Source organism: Theobroma cacao, chromosome 3 (assembly GCF_000208745.1).
Source record: "Theobroma cacao cultivar B97-61/B2 chromosome 3, Criollo_cocoa_genome_V2, whole genome shotgun sequence".
In the NCBI taxonomy this organism is placed as follows: domain Eukaryota; kingdom Viridiplantae; phylum Streptophyta; class Magnoliopsida; order Malvales; family Malvaceae; genus Theobroma; species Theobroma cacao.
In genome coordinates this window covers 31212600-31225300 of record NC_030852.1, presented here as the reverse complement: position 1 = coordinate 31225300, position 12701 = coordinate 31212600, and the positions used below count along the sequence as shown (strand labels likewise).

The following is a 12701-nucleotide window of genomic DNA, read 5'->3' as shown; positions in this document are numbered from 1 at the left end:
CATTTCGTGCGGGACCCATCATAACACGTGGCAGCACCAGCTTACTCAATCACTCTTTTCTCGTGACCCCAGAAAGAAAAAGAAAAAGTTTTCCAGTCTTCGCCATAGCCGACGCCACGTTCATGCCTCCGTTCACGTTCATTCTAACACGTGTCATTATCTCATTTTATTTGAAGTCAACTACCGTCACCACGTCCGACGGCTCGTAACTATCTATTTATATAACATGAAGCCCCCTTTCAAAAGGCCGAAGCTTTACTATCGGTGTAGAAGTTTGAACCCGAGCGTTCTTCAGTTATGAAAGCTGCTCTTTTGAGAGCCGGTTCGGTTCCGGTCCCGTCTCCGGCTCTGTGCAGTTCGCCCAAAGTTTCTCTTTCTCGTCAAAGTTCGATCGGCGGGATTTACTCCTGTGAGAGAGCCGGCTGCTCCCCTTGTTCTCCGATAATCTCGTTGCATTTCCCTATGAATAAACGGAAGCCGAAGGAGACTCACACGCATATGAGGCGAGCGTTGTCCGATACTGATATCATTAGATCGGAGTCTCGGATTCCCGGCGGATCTCGGTGTTTTCGGGCGGGGATACCGGAGGAGGAGTATTTGTCGGATGGTGAAGTAGGCAGGGAGTTTCGAACGTTGGTGACGGGAAAAGGAAGTGATCGGGCGAGTTTCGAGTCAATTTGGCCGGAATTCGGGATCTCGATGGAGGAGATTGGGTTCTCCGGTGACGGGTTCGGAAATGGCGGGAAATCCGGCGGTGATCACGGAGATGATTCGTTCGGTGATGAGAGCAAGATCGGCGATTATTATAGGGAAATGTTGAAACTAAATCCCAGCGACTCTCTTCTGTTGAGAAACTACGGCAGGTTCTTGCACGAGGTAATTCCAACATCAGTAACAAATATTACTAATATTATATTATTTTGATATAACTTTCTTAGTTTTTTATTTGTATTACTTAAATAATCTGACTTTTCTTTGTTGTTTGGTTTTGATTCTGAAGGTGGAAAAAGATATGGAGAGGGCGGAGGAGTATTACGGGAGAGCGATATTAGCGAGTCCTGGAGATGGAGAGGTTTTGTCTTTGTACGGAAAGTTTATCTGGGAGAGACACAGAGATGAAACCCGAGCCAAGTCTTACTTCGACAGAGCCGTCGCCGCTTCTCCTGATGACTGGTAACTTTCTTCACCTTCCTTTTATCTCTACTCTACTATTATTATATATCTCTGCAAATCAAACTTAATTTCTGGGTTTTTTTTGCAGCATGGTGCTGGGTTCTTACGCACACTTCATGTGGGAATCGGAGGAAGATGAAGAACAAGAACAAGAAGAAAAGGAAATGGGTGCTCAAGTTGGAGTTTCGCCAGCTATGGTCGCAGCTTTTTAATGCCCTCTCCTTCATGGTAGACCTCATATGAAGACATTGTATGTAGGATCATGGATTTTCAATAGGATTTGCGTGATCGAAGAAGCAGAGAAAGTTGAGGCACAAAGAAAATGATGGAACCGAAAGATACGAGAGTATGGGAAAAAATGCTTTTGATTGACATGGGAGTGAAATAAATCATGGTACTGGACGTTAATACTAACTTCAATAACAAGATAATTAAGTATCAGGCTGCTTCAGGGCTATAGAAGTATGTACTGGTTTTTTTGTTGATTTTGAACCCTTTTTTTATGTAAATTAATGTAATATGTTTCTATTTTAAAAGTGCAGGTGTTTGAATCGACAGCAATTCGATTCTTCAGTATATAATGAAATTCTTCATCATGCTAAATATGTTTAGCTCAACCTAAGTGAAATCATGTACTTATCTTAGATTATTAGCCTGGATTCTGAACAATTTTCAGTTCTTTGTAGGGGTCTATAAACTTCAATTCTTGCAGAGGTACCTTTCTGTCACTGCTCGGGCAATTCATTGACTAAATATAAACCTTGAGGAACAATGAACGCAGAAAAGGGGTGAGAAATCTTCACTTTACCACCCCACTACGCAAAGTCGAATGTCATCAATAGGATCATGAATTTGCACCCAAAAGAAAAGAGAAATGGTCTTAAATGATTCTAGAATATTATTAGGGATATTTTTAAAAATAAATTTTAAAAATAATATGTTTTTAAAAATAGTTCTCTTCATAATTTTATCTTGTTAAAAATAATTAAAATAATCTTTAAAGATAAGATGTTTTTAAAAATAGTTCTCTTTATAATTTTAATTATTTTTAATAAAATTAGATAAAATTACCTTTAGTTAAATTACACGTTATGATGTTACACGTCATGTACAAAAATATGTTACACGTCATGATTAGGTTGTTACACGTCATGTGTAAAAACATGTGACATGTTATGATTAGGTTGTTATACACCATGTACAGAAACATGTGACACGCTATATACAAAAACATATGATACTCTATAGTTAGGTTGTTACACGTCATGTTGAAAAAATACTGTTGTTACACGTCATGTTAAAAAAATACTGTTGTTACACATTATGTACAAAAATATATTACACGTCATGGTTAAAAAAGGTTGTTACACGTCATGTTGAAAAAAAAAATACTGTTGTTACATACCATGTTGAAAAAATATTATTATTACATGCCATATTCAAAAACATTTTGTTGCATTTTAATATTTAAAATATTGTTGTTACTTACGAACCAAAATTTCAAATCCTCTCAACTCTTTTCATTTTTTTTAGACAATTTGACACCGATTAAAGTATTTTTAACATATTTTCATAAATCAAAATATAAATTTTTTTATCTAAAACACCTATTTCAACTAAAAATAAAAAAAAAATTTCTTTGAAAACATAAGTTTATAAATTTTAATTTTTTGAGTTTATTGATGTTTAAGTCCCGAATTGATTTAATTAAAAGCTATTTCAAACATCTGTGATCATTTCTACCGTTTTAGTTTTATCCAAAATACCTGAAAATCAAAATTTTCAAATAACCACTTACCCAAGCATATCAAAACTATTGTTTGGTATCTTGAAAGCGTAAAAAAGAAAAATCTAAAAATGCGGGAGAGAGAAATCAGAAGTATAGCAGATAAATGCCGAATAGAGAAATCGATAAAATTTGAGAGACTGGGATGGTGAGAGAAAAATAAAAAACACAAATGAGGAGAAATTGTGATGAATGGTTTAATTTATTTGAAATAGTTTTAAAGGCATTTTTATCAAGTCATGACTAAATATGATTAAAAATAATTAAACTTATTTTGATGATTATTTTTAAAATATCTTTATCAAGAAAGACTATTCTTCATTATTTTCTCATATTATTATTTAATTGTTTAGATTCTGTGATTGTATGATGAATTGCTTAATTCGGTATAAAGCTTTTGGTGTTACTTCCTTTGAAAAGAGAAGAATGAAGCGATCAATGGATGCCCAATCTTCAAGTTTTCCCAAACAAAGGTTCCTTTTCATCCAGTCCAAAATATCGCAGCCATAGATACATAGTTGCAGAATTCTCTATTTCTTTAGTCATCTTGTTCATGTCATTGAAAAATTGCATCTTTTTCCATTGATTCGAGCTTAAACCTCGAAACTTGTTGGAGTATAGCAGGAAACCTATAAATAAAGAAAAACAAGAGTACGCATAGGAGGAGAAAAGTGCAAGTACCGAGAGTCAAAAACACGTGGAATTCAAACTGTTTCGAGTACATGGGTGTCTTGAATGCTTATGTTGAAATGCTAGTTCACTCTTTTTCAACCATCCCTCAAGCGAAACTCATGGCTTCAGCTGCCAGATTTATAACTTGATTGGAGGTTGATATACTATATAACTCAATACCATTTTTTGGAGGTTGATATACTGTCTAACTCAATCCCATTTTTCTCCGAACAATTGGAAAAAGGTGGTATCATCATCTCAACACTCGATCATAACTTTGTGGTTTAATTCTAATAACACGATGTAAGTATTTCAATTTTGTGGCAATGTTGTCTTTTTAAAGATTTTAATGCCAAGACAAGTCATGATACAATGACTGTGTTGAGACAAGATAATTTCCAAGGGAATTGAAAATGGCTCAAAAAAATTTAGACATACAAGTTGTGCCAAGCGATCAATCTTTGCTCCGCGAAAGTACTGAGAAGTTTCTACATTCATTTCAATGAAAAACAAAGAAAGCCCTTCATGTGCCAAAGCGTAGATATTTAGTAAATGCTGCCATTTCCTGGCCACAAGCCAGTCTTCAGGCACCTGAAACAATACTTTTGAAGTATTCAGAACCTTTCTCATGCTCCTAAGTATCTCCTTAGCCCCGTTGGTTTATTGTCTTCGATGGCCCTTTACCCTTGTCTTCTATCTTGCTGTTTTCAGCCCTAGACATAGATCCAGGGAAATTTTGTTGGCCAAGCAAATGAGACTTTGAATTTATTCCTGGCATCTGTGAATTACAAACTCAATGATAAATATGCATCAGCCTTCTAGAGGACCTAAATTGTTTAAAAAAATGAACAGAAAATAGTATTGAAGATGAAAATAAGGTCTGCACATTTGCATTCAATTTCAATGTATTTATATATTGTACAAGTGTAGGACTTGATAGATTTTTACAGAAACAAAATCTTACTAGAAAATATGTTGATCTCTTGAGATATTGAAGAGATTGTTAGAGAAATAAAATCTTATTAGAAAATATGTTAGATCTCTTGAGATATTGGAATATCATCTTCTTATATGTTCATTTTCTTAGAAGATATGTTTATTACTGTCACTATTAATAGTATCCAACATTTGGTTCATTGGTTGAGTGTTTAGTTTATTGATCAGCACATGATTTTTCAATTGTAAAAAAAAAAAAAATAGAGCATAACTCTTTATATGTTGGAAGGCAAAAATTAAGAACATACATTATGTTTAAATAAAATGCCAAAAATAAATATATAAATGACAAAAAAAAATGCATTTTATTTCTTGGGCCCAAGAGTTAGAAGGTTTCTTGGATTCTAAACTCTACTATTGGAAGTTTGTGATGGGTCCATTTTCATAGCCCAAAACAAACTAAAACCCTTAACCCCTAACAGTGAAAACCTTCTCAGCACAAAAGCACGAACCTCCGTCATTTCACTCGCAGAAGCAAGCACCCGTTTCCAACAATGGCATCCTTAATCTCAGAAACAACCCAAAAAATCTTCACCCCCGAGTCCCTCCGTGCTGCAGCCAAACAATCCGAACGCTGCCTCGACGTTCCCGTTCGCCTTCGCCGAGCCATCAAGAAATACCTCCGAGGTGATCTATCTATCTATGTGAATTTATTGACCATTTCAATATCTTCGAACTAAAAGGCTCTTCATGTTTTTATATTTTGGGCTTATGGATTTTGGGTTACAGAGCAAGAGGACCCTTATATGCGGAGAAAAGTGTTGCGGTTATCGGAGTCTTTTAGTGAGATTAAAGATGTGAATCTGCATCTGACGGCTGAGACTTCGAAGGAGCTCGTTGAGGACCCTCTTAAGTCAGTGGAGCAGTCAAAGAGATGGAAAATCAAGAGTGCTTATGGCGATATCGGTCTCACTTATAGAGATGATGAGACCGTTGCTTATGTTGCTTCCAGGATGCCCGCAGTTTACTCTGCTTGTTATAGGGTCCTTGGTGAGGTACCAAAAATTTGTTCCTCTAAATTACAAGTTTACAACCTTAATAATAAAAATTTGTGCCATAATTGCCAATGATTGATCATTTCTGGGCATTTATGTATAGAGGTGGAATTTGTTGTTTTGCTTTTAAATTTGGGTAAATTTTTGTTTTTGACGCTTTTGCTAGGTGAGGAGAAGGCTACCAGGTTTCTCTCCAACAAAAGTTTTGGATTTTGGTGCTGGCACCGGTTCGGCATTCTGGTAGGAAATGGTTTGGGTTTTATCTGCAAATATATGTGCATATTGAGTTGTCTTGAGGTTATATAAAATTCGTTTCAGTAATAAACTTTGTGGGTTTATAGGGCAATAAGAGAAGTCTGGCCTAAAACTGTGGAGAAAATAAACATAGTGGAACCATCTCAATCCATGCAGCGTGCGGGTCGAAGTCTTATACAAGGTAATTTTTCATATTCACATTTTCGTTGAGATTAAATCTGATGGTAGTTGGGAGCAGTTGATGCATTTGTTACAGAGCTAGCTGATTAGCACTTTGGCTGCATCATGGTAATGTAAATTGTAAGTTAGAAAGTATGAAATAATTATGGATATTCTAACATTTATGATTGATGATAAGCGCATTACATCAAAGTAGCATGTGTCTTTGACAGATGGTAGAAAAGAGTTGACAGTACTAATTGTCTGTATGATGATTTCTTTTTGATGATAGAATAGATTGGAACTATTGCAAATAATGAGCATAGAGAGTTTTCATCATCGTACCTAATATTTGTGTGGCAAAATTATTTAAGGCGTAATTGGGCAATTTCTGATATTTTTATGCCATTTCTTTATGTTTGTTTTTAGGCCTGAAGAACTTGCCCCTTATTCATAGCTATGCTAGCCTTCAAACACTAACAAAAGATATCAGCAAGTCTGAGAGGGAACACGACCTTGTAATTGCTGTAAGTTTGTAATTCTGCCCAAATTTGTCATTGTTTTGTCTAGGCTCAGATGTGGCCTATTAATGTTTCTGTTTAGTTTACTGCTTTAATTGCTGCATGCCATGAATTCTTTTTGGAAATCTTTTGGAGATATGCCCTTTCTTGGTACTAACAAAATAAAATGCCTCTTTTGATGGGTTAAAGTCTTATGTGCTTGGAGAGGTACCATCCCTGAAGGACCGAATTACAATAGTGCGCCAACTTTGGAATCTGACACGGGATGTCCTGGTATGTTCTTCGAATTATTGACATATTTCTGTCATTGTATATTTTGCTGGGGGAATATCAATGGTTTGTATCACTCTTTGTGCCATGGATGAGGAAACAAACTAATGTATGTCATTCATGCCACCCTGAATTGGAAGCCCTTCTGACACTTGATGAGATGATTTAAGGCACCTTAGCTATGACTTGCAGATTATAAGTTGTTATCCTTGTAGTAATATTATTTTGGTCGTTGTCTGTCCTATATATTTCAGTTTTCGTAAATTTTGATTGTTGGCAGGTCTTAGTTGAACCAGGAACACCACATGGATCTAATATTATATCTCAGATGCGATCTCACATATTGTGGATGGAAAAAAGAGTGAGTTTATTTTTTCTTTTGAAAATAAATTTGTTATGTTGTGTGAATATTATGTGTTTTATTTATGGTTGTTCTTTTTTCCCTATGCTTATATGATAGCTTAGTTATGATTTCTTAGAAATGCCGTAAAGCCAAGGCAAACAAGGAAGGTTCTAAGGACCTTATCGATCTTAGAACTGGTGCATTCATTATTGCTCCGGTAAGTATGATTGTGTCTCCTCTGCTTTTCTTTTTCTCCATACTTAAAAATGCTGCACAATCTCACTTATATATTTTCTTTCATTAAAAAGATAATTAAATAACTTTCTTGATTCAGTGCCCTCATGATGGGTGTTGTCCATTGGAGAAATCTGGAAAGTACTGTCATTTTGTTCAGCGTTTGCAGAGGACATCTTCACAACGTGCATACAAGGTTTCTCCTTTATTCATTTATCATTTGTCGACTTATCTAGTATTCCATGTTAATGCAAGTCAGCAATTGTCAATGCTGGGAGCTTGTAATATTTTTGCTCTGCTATTCTCTTTCAACCTAAGATTTAGTATGTTTTATTTTTATAAATGCGCTAATCTCCTCATGAAATACCTAGGTCCATGCTATCTTGTCTCATGGTGGTTCAAAGTAGAATCTGAATCACATATTTTACATTGCAATTATATATTTTTCTGGGAATTGGAAGAGTTTATCTTGAAAGCCTCAGAATAAGGAAATTTTCACTGATCTTCATTTATCACTATTTTGTAGCGTTCCAAGGGTGATCCTTTACGTGGCTTTGAAGATGAAAAGTTTTGTTTTGTTGCTTTCAGAAGAGGACAACGACCTCGGTTAGTATTCTCAGCTGTTTTGTGGATTGGGTAATTTACAAAAATGTTTTTCTTTTCGGTAATTTGAAGCTCTAGCAACATGTATGTCTGCTGGTTTGAGTCATTCGGTCTTTCCTTAACACCTCTTAAGTGTCTTTACAAACCCTGCATAGACCACACTTTTAGTCATCATCCCCTTTCCCCTCTATTGTCTCATGTTGTTAATTTTAACCATTATTAAAAATTTCAGAAGAGAATCTTGGCCTCTTGATGGTATAAAATTTGAGACTTTGAAAGAGCAGCGTGCTAAGAGGAATCCGGAAGATCTTGAAATTGACTATGGTACATCTTTGTCTCCACCATCATCTTTCCTTTTTTTTAACCTTTTTAACTCTAGTAGCACACTTTGCTTACACTAATTCCTAGAATTTAGGAGAGCTCTTAATTCTGATATTTTCCATTTCAAAAATCTGTTTTTAACTTGACAGAGGATCTAGTTAATATAAAAGAAACTGCTGATGTCATTCCATATGAAGAAGTGCATTCAAGTGCCTATGACTCCGATGTTATGGAAACTGATCTTGTCAGTGATAATGATGAAGACCATCAAGTAGAAGAACAAGATAATGATGAAGAAGATCAAGAAGAAGAAACAGCTCTTGCTGATCTTGGGGGCGGTTGGGGACGGATAATCTTCCCTCCTGTTCGGAGAGGCAGGCAGGTTCACATGAATATTTGTCGACCAACCAATGGAGATGCCTCAGAGGGTTCATTTGACCACGAGGTTATCACACAAAGTAAGAATCCTACTTTGCATCATCAGGCCCGAAGGTCATTCTGGGGTGACTTGTGGCCCTTGGGAAGGAATGTAACGGGTAGTGTCTCATGATCACGAATGTGAAGGCAGATGATATATATACAAAGGAGGGCAAAGTGCCCAGTCAAATGATATATTAATATAAAGTTTGAGGTGCCCAAGATGGGTGGTTCACTATTTCGGCAATATAGCACTAAGATAAAATTCTAATTTGTTATCCCACCGTAAGGTACTCTTAACCGACAACTAAAACCAGCCTAACTCATTAGGAAGGTTCGTTGCAGGATAAACCCGGCTAAATGCATTTACATGAGGAACAAAACCAAAAAAGACCCTAAATATTAGCTCAGTACAGGAGGCCCCATGTCAAATTTTGCTCCGTCAGAAGCATGGGAACAAAATACCAGCTGAGCTTGAGACTTAATAAATAAAACCCAGTTGCAAAAAAGTGGTGCCCGCTAAATTTTGCTGGAGCAATTCCTTTATTCAGGAAGATGCCAAAACATACAATTAATCCCTACAATTTGGAGAATATTAAACATTAACATTCACCACAAAATTATAAAAATGTGTGCGTGATGAATGATTTCATCGTGATACTAACATCTAGGGCCACAAACTATCATCAGTCAGTAGCGTTTCGTTTTTCCCTTTTTGGTTTCAGACAAATGCGTTTATGGCTGAGCAAAACTAACAGGGCACATGGAAAATTAACAGTGGCTATGGTTCAAGCCTGCAAGGCAGAGCAGAGAATTTTTGTACTGAGACCAACTTCGGTCATCTTTTTATGAAATTCAGAAAGATTTGAGTTAAAAGACGCCACAAAAAATGGGGTTTGAGGCTTGCTGAAAGAACAGTTCATCGTCAGGACAAATTTTGAAACTGATGTTAATTGATACTCCACGGAAAACTTGGATATGTTTGATTATAGAGATTAAACACTAATTAGACTTCGCTTCCTTGTTTCTTTTTTATATTTTTATTTTTTTTAAATCTAAAAATTAAAATGAAGTTTATGAGATGGAAGATATATACTTTCTTTTGTGTAATTAAAGTTCAAAAGGCTTTTACATGTGTCAAAGAGAATTACATATTAATTTTTAATTATTCAAAAAATAATTTCCTTTCCATGTTAACATATACTGTCATATGCTTTGTTTGCAACATCTTGTGTATATATATTCTTCTAGCAAATTATGATAAATTGTCATATAAATGATGAATAGAAAAACTTTTACGGTCTCCTCCTTGTCTGGATTGCCATAATAAATGTTGAGATGTCTAGATGGTATGCCAATTAAAAGCTTGTCGGGATGGCTTCCCTCCGACAAGTGGGAGCTAGGACCATGTACTACTATTTTCTCCACCAACAATGTTGGAAATGAAACTGTCCTGTTAAAGCTGTTTTAGTGAGTGGTTCAACATCAACACACTGTCAAAAGTACTATGGCAAGTGGCCTAAATAGAAGATCATATGCTATATGATTGTTTCTTTATAATTGAAATTTTATTGAAAAATATAATTTTTTCAATATTTGAATTCTATTGTACTTGATTTAGAACTCAAATTCAAAGATATGGAGCAAGGACTTCCAGGAAAAAATAGTAGCTAGCTAGGGCTAGAGTTAGACTAATTAGATACGTCATTCACCAGCTCTATTATTCCTGGGATCAGTGGAATGATTGGGGCGGCTGTGGTAGTACCAAATTCCCAGAGTTAACATCGAGTACCGTGAACACTGATCTACAACTGAAATGGCTGATCCTCTTTTTCTTCCCTATTCTTTCTCCTATTTACAATTCGAATTACTATCTTCCACTTTACTTTAGAACAACTCGCAGAATATAGCTAATAAATGATATATAGGTAGATTTATTTTCATTTATATACCTGTTGGTGAAGATAAATACATATATAATTATGTTTTTAGGATTGAAAGTAGATTGTAGCTTGATGAGACTGAAGAAATTTGGTCAAAATGTTGGACTATCAGGATAGCTTAGAACAGACAAAACTTTATTATCACCACCGTGGGAAGAAAGCAACGCCGTCAGATCAAGAGAGAATCAGCGAAGGAGTTTCTTTCGCCAGGGTCATGATCCACCACCAGAAGCTTCTGGTATTCCTGAAAAATGTCGTCAAGCATGTTACCATCTCCTACTCCGGTGTCAAAGCCGTAAGGGAATTCTTGTTGATTTTCATCATAAACCATTGCCTTTCCGCTATTAGTAGCTGCCCCTGCATTACCGTCAGGCCAATAAGGGGGAAAATCAAAGACATCGGTATCACTATTAGCTCCTGATCTGCTCCCTTCTCCACAGCTAGATGGCCCACTTATCTTACTGTCAAAACCGCTGCTCCCCGTTAGCACTGAAAAAGGTGAAACCCTGCTAGCTTTTGGCTGATGCACTGTGGTCGTCGCAGTAGGATTTGCACCCTCTTGTTTTTCCTTACTCTTTTGCTTCTTTTCACTAGTCTTGTTTGCTTTACGGCTGCTTCTTGATGCTTCTTTGGAATTGCTTGAATTGGTTTCCGATTTTTTTACTCTCTTACTGAGATGAGAATTCCAGTAATTTTTTATTTCATTGTCTGTCCGGCCAGGAAGTCTTTTGGCAATGAGAGACCAACGATTGCCCAGAAGAGAATGGAGCCTGATAATGAGATCATCCTCATCAGGAGTGATGTTTCCTCGCTTAATATCAGGTCGGATATAGTTCATCCATCTTAGTCTGCAGCTCTTCCCACACCGAAGCAGCCCTGAGTGGAGTGCACGCCAAAACAGTCCAAAACTAAGGGAATTAATGAACTTGCAACAAAATAAGCCTACAGTTTGGCTGGAAAAAGTTAACTAAGCAAGAAGCCATGGTCCAAGAATTAGAGAAATGAAATGCTAGCTGCAAATATGAGCGAGAGAAATACCAGCCTTTATAGGCAAAGATCTCCAATGGCCTTCACCGTGAGACTTGATATAATTAGTCAGCAACGTGTCCTCTGTGGCTGTCCACGGACCTCTCTTCAAGCCCACCTTGGTACAACATGGGGCTCTTCCCATTTTTCCTTTCTTCTAGGTTTCCAGGTAAGCAAAAACAGATTCACCCAAAAATAGAAAATGTGAACCCGCAGAGAGAGAGAGGTGCTAGATAGAGCACATGAGATTACAAACCTGTCCCCCAATTTAAAGCTATGAAAGTTAGAACATTCCAGAAATAGTATTACTCATGTGCATTCAGCTGATGAATTATTCAAGTTCGCACAAAATTTGTATATATTTTTTTTGATAGAAAGAACTAACTATTGATGTTTGATTGGCTATATTTTCAATCAATTAATTGTCTATAGGGGTCGAATTTCTTTTCAAATTATATATGGCGGAGACAAACCAAAGAGGCATGATCAACAACCCTTCTCCTTTATCTGCCATTCTTCTTCGAACCTTGTATCATATTTTTGCGCACACAAAAAGAGTGGAGGAAAATGTTTTAGTAGACATTTTCCTTTATATCCCCAAACCACATTTTAAAACTCAAATGACAACCTCAATGTGTAGGCTAATTAAGACTTAGACAATTTTTAAACATTTTTGGATCTGAAGCATTACGTTTGATCACGGAGAAAGGGAAACTTTCCTTCGTAAGGAAGCCTTTCCGTACCACGACTGTGCTGAACTATTCTATATATTAACATGAAATCAAAAAGATGTCTATATAACATTGAGTTGTGAGCTCAATACCTTTACTTGTTTTATAATATTAATTTGCCAATTATCTCTGATGCTATGGGACCTAATAATTAATATTTTGAATTGCAACATAGATATTCCACTACCATGCAGGACATATATATATATATATATAAAGAAGGTTAAACCAAACAACTTAAGTTGTTGAATCTTGT

At 36.1% G+C, this 12701-nt stretch overlaps 3 protein-coding genes across 4 annotated transcripts; 2 read left to right on the top strand and 1 right to left on the bottom strand.

Annotated features, from left to right (window-relative positions):
- LOC18606014 lies at positions 241-1842 on the top strand. Its single transcript, XM_007039398.2, has 3 exons — positions 241-876; positions 1001-1173; positions 1262-1842. Exons 1-3 carry the CDS (start codon positions 298-300, stop codon positions 1383-1385), a joined length of 876 nt encoding a protein of 291 aa, XP_007039460.1. The 5' UTR covers positions 241-297; the 3' UTR covers positions 1386-1842.
- On the top strand, positions 5043-8983 carry LOC18606012 (methyltransferase-like protein 17, mitochondrial). 2 transcript variants are annotated; one of them, XM_018116845.1, is made up of 12 exons: positions 5043-5254; positions 5357-5622; positions 5789-5862; positions 5964-6058; positions 6466-6563; positions 6747-6830; positions 7108-7188; positions 7307-7387; positions 7505-7600; positions 7931-8010; positions 8240-8331; positions 8478-8983. In XM_018116845.1, the coding sequence occupies exons 1-12, from the start codon at positions 5122-5124 to the stop codon at positions 8876-8878; spliced, it is 1581 nt and encodes a 526-aa protein (XP_017972334.1). In that variant the 5' UTR covers positions 5043-5121; the 3' UTR covers positions 8879-8983. The 2 variants fall into 2 exon arrangements, with proteins under 2 accessions (XP_017972334.1, XP_017972336.1); XM_018116847.1 differs by having other exon boundaries at positions 5061-5254; positions 5357-5617.
- Positions 10488-12078, bottom strand: LOC18606011 (transcription factor WER). Its single transcript, XM_007039389.2, has 2 exons — positions 11727-12078; positions 10488-11564 (listed from the first exon to the last, which is right to left on the bottom strand). The coding sequence occupies exons 1-2, from the start codon at positions 11857-11859 to the stop codon at positions 10858-10860; spliced, it is 840 nt and encodes a 279-aa protein (XP_007039451.2). The 5' UTR covers positions 11860-12078; the 3' UTR covers positions 10488-10857.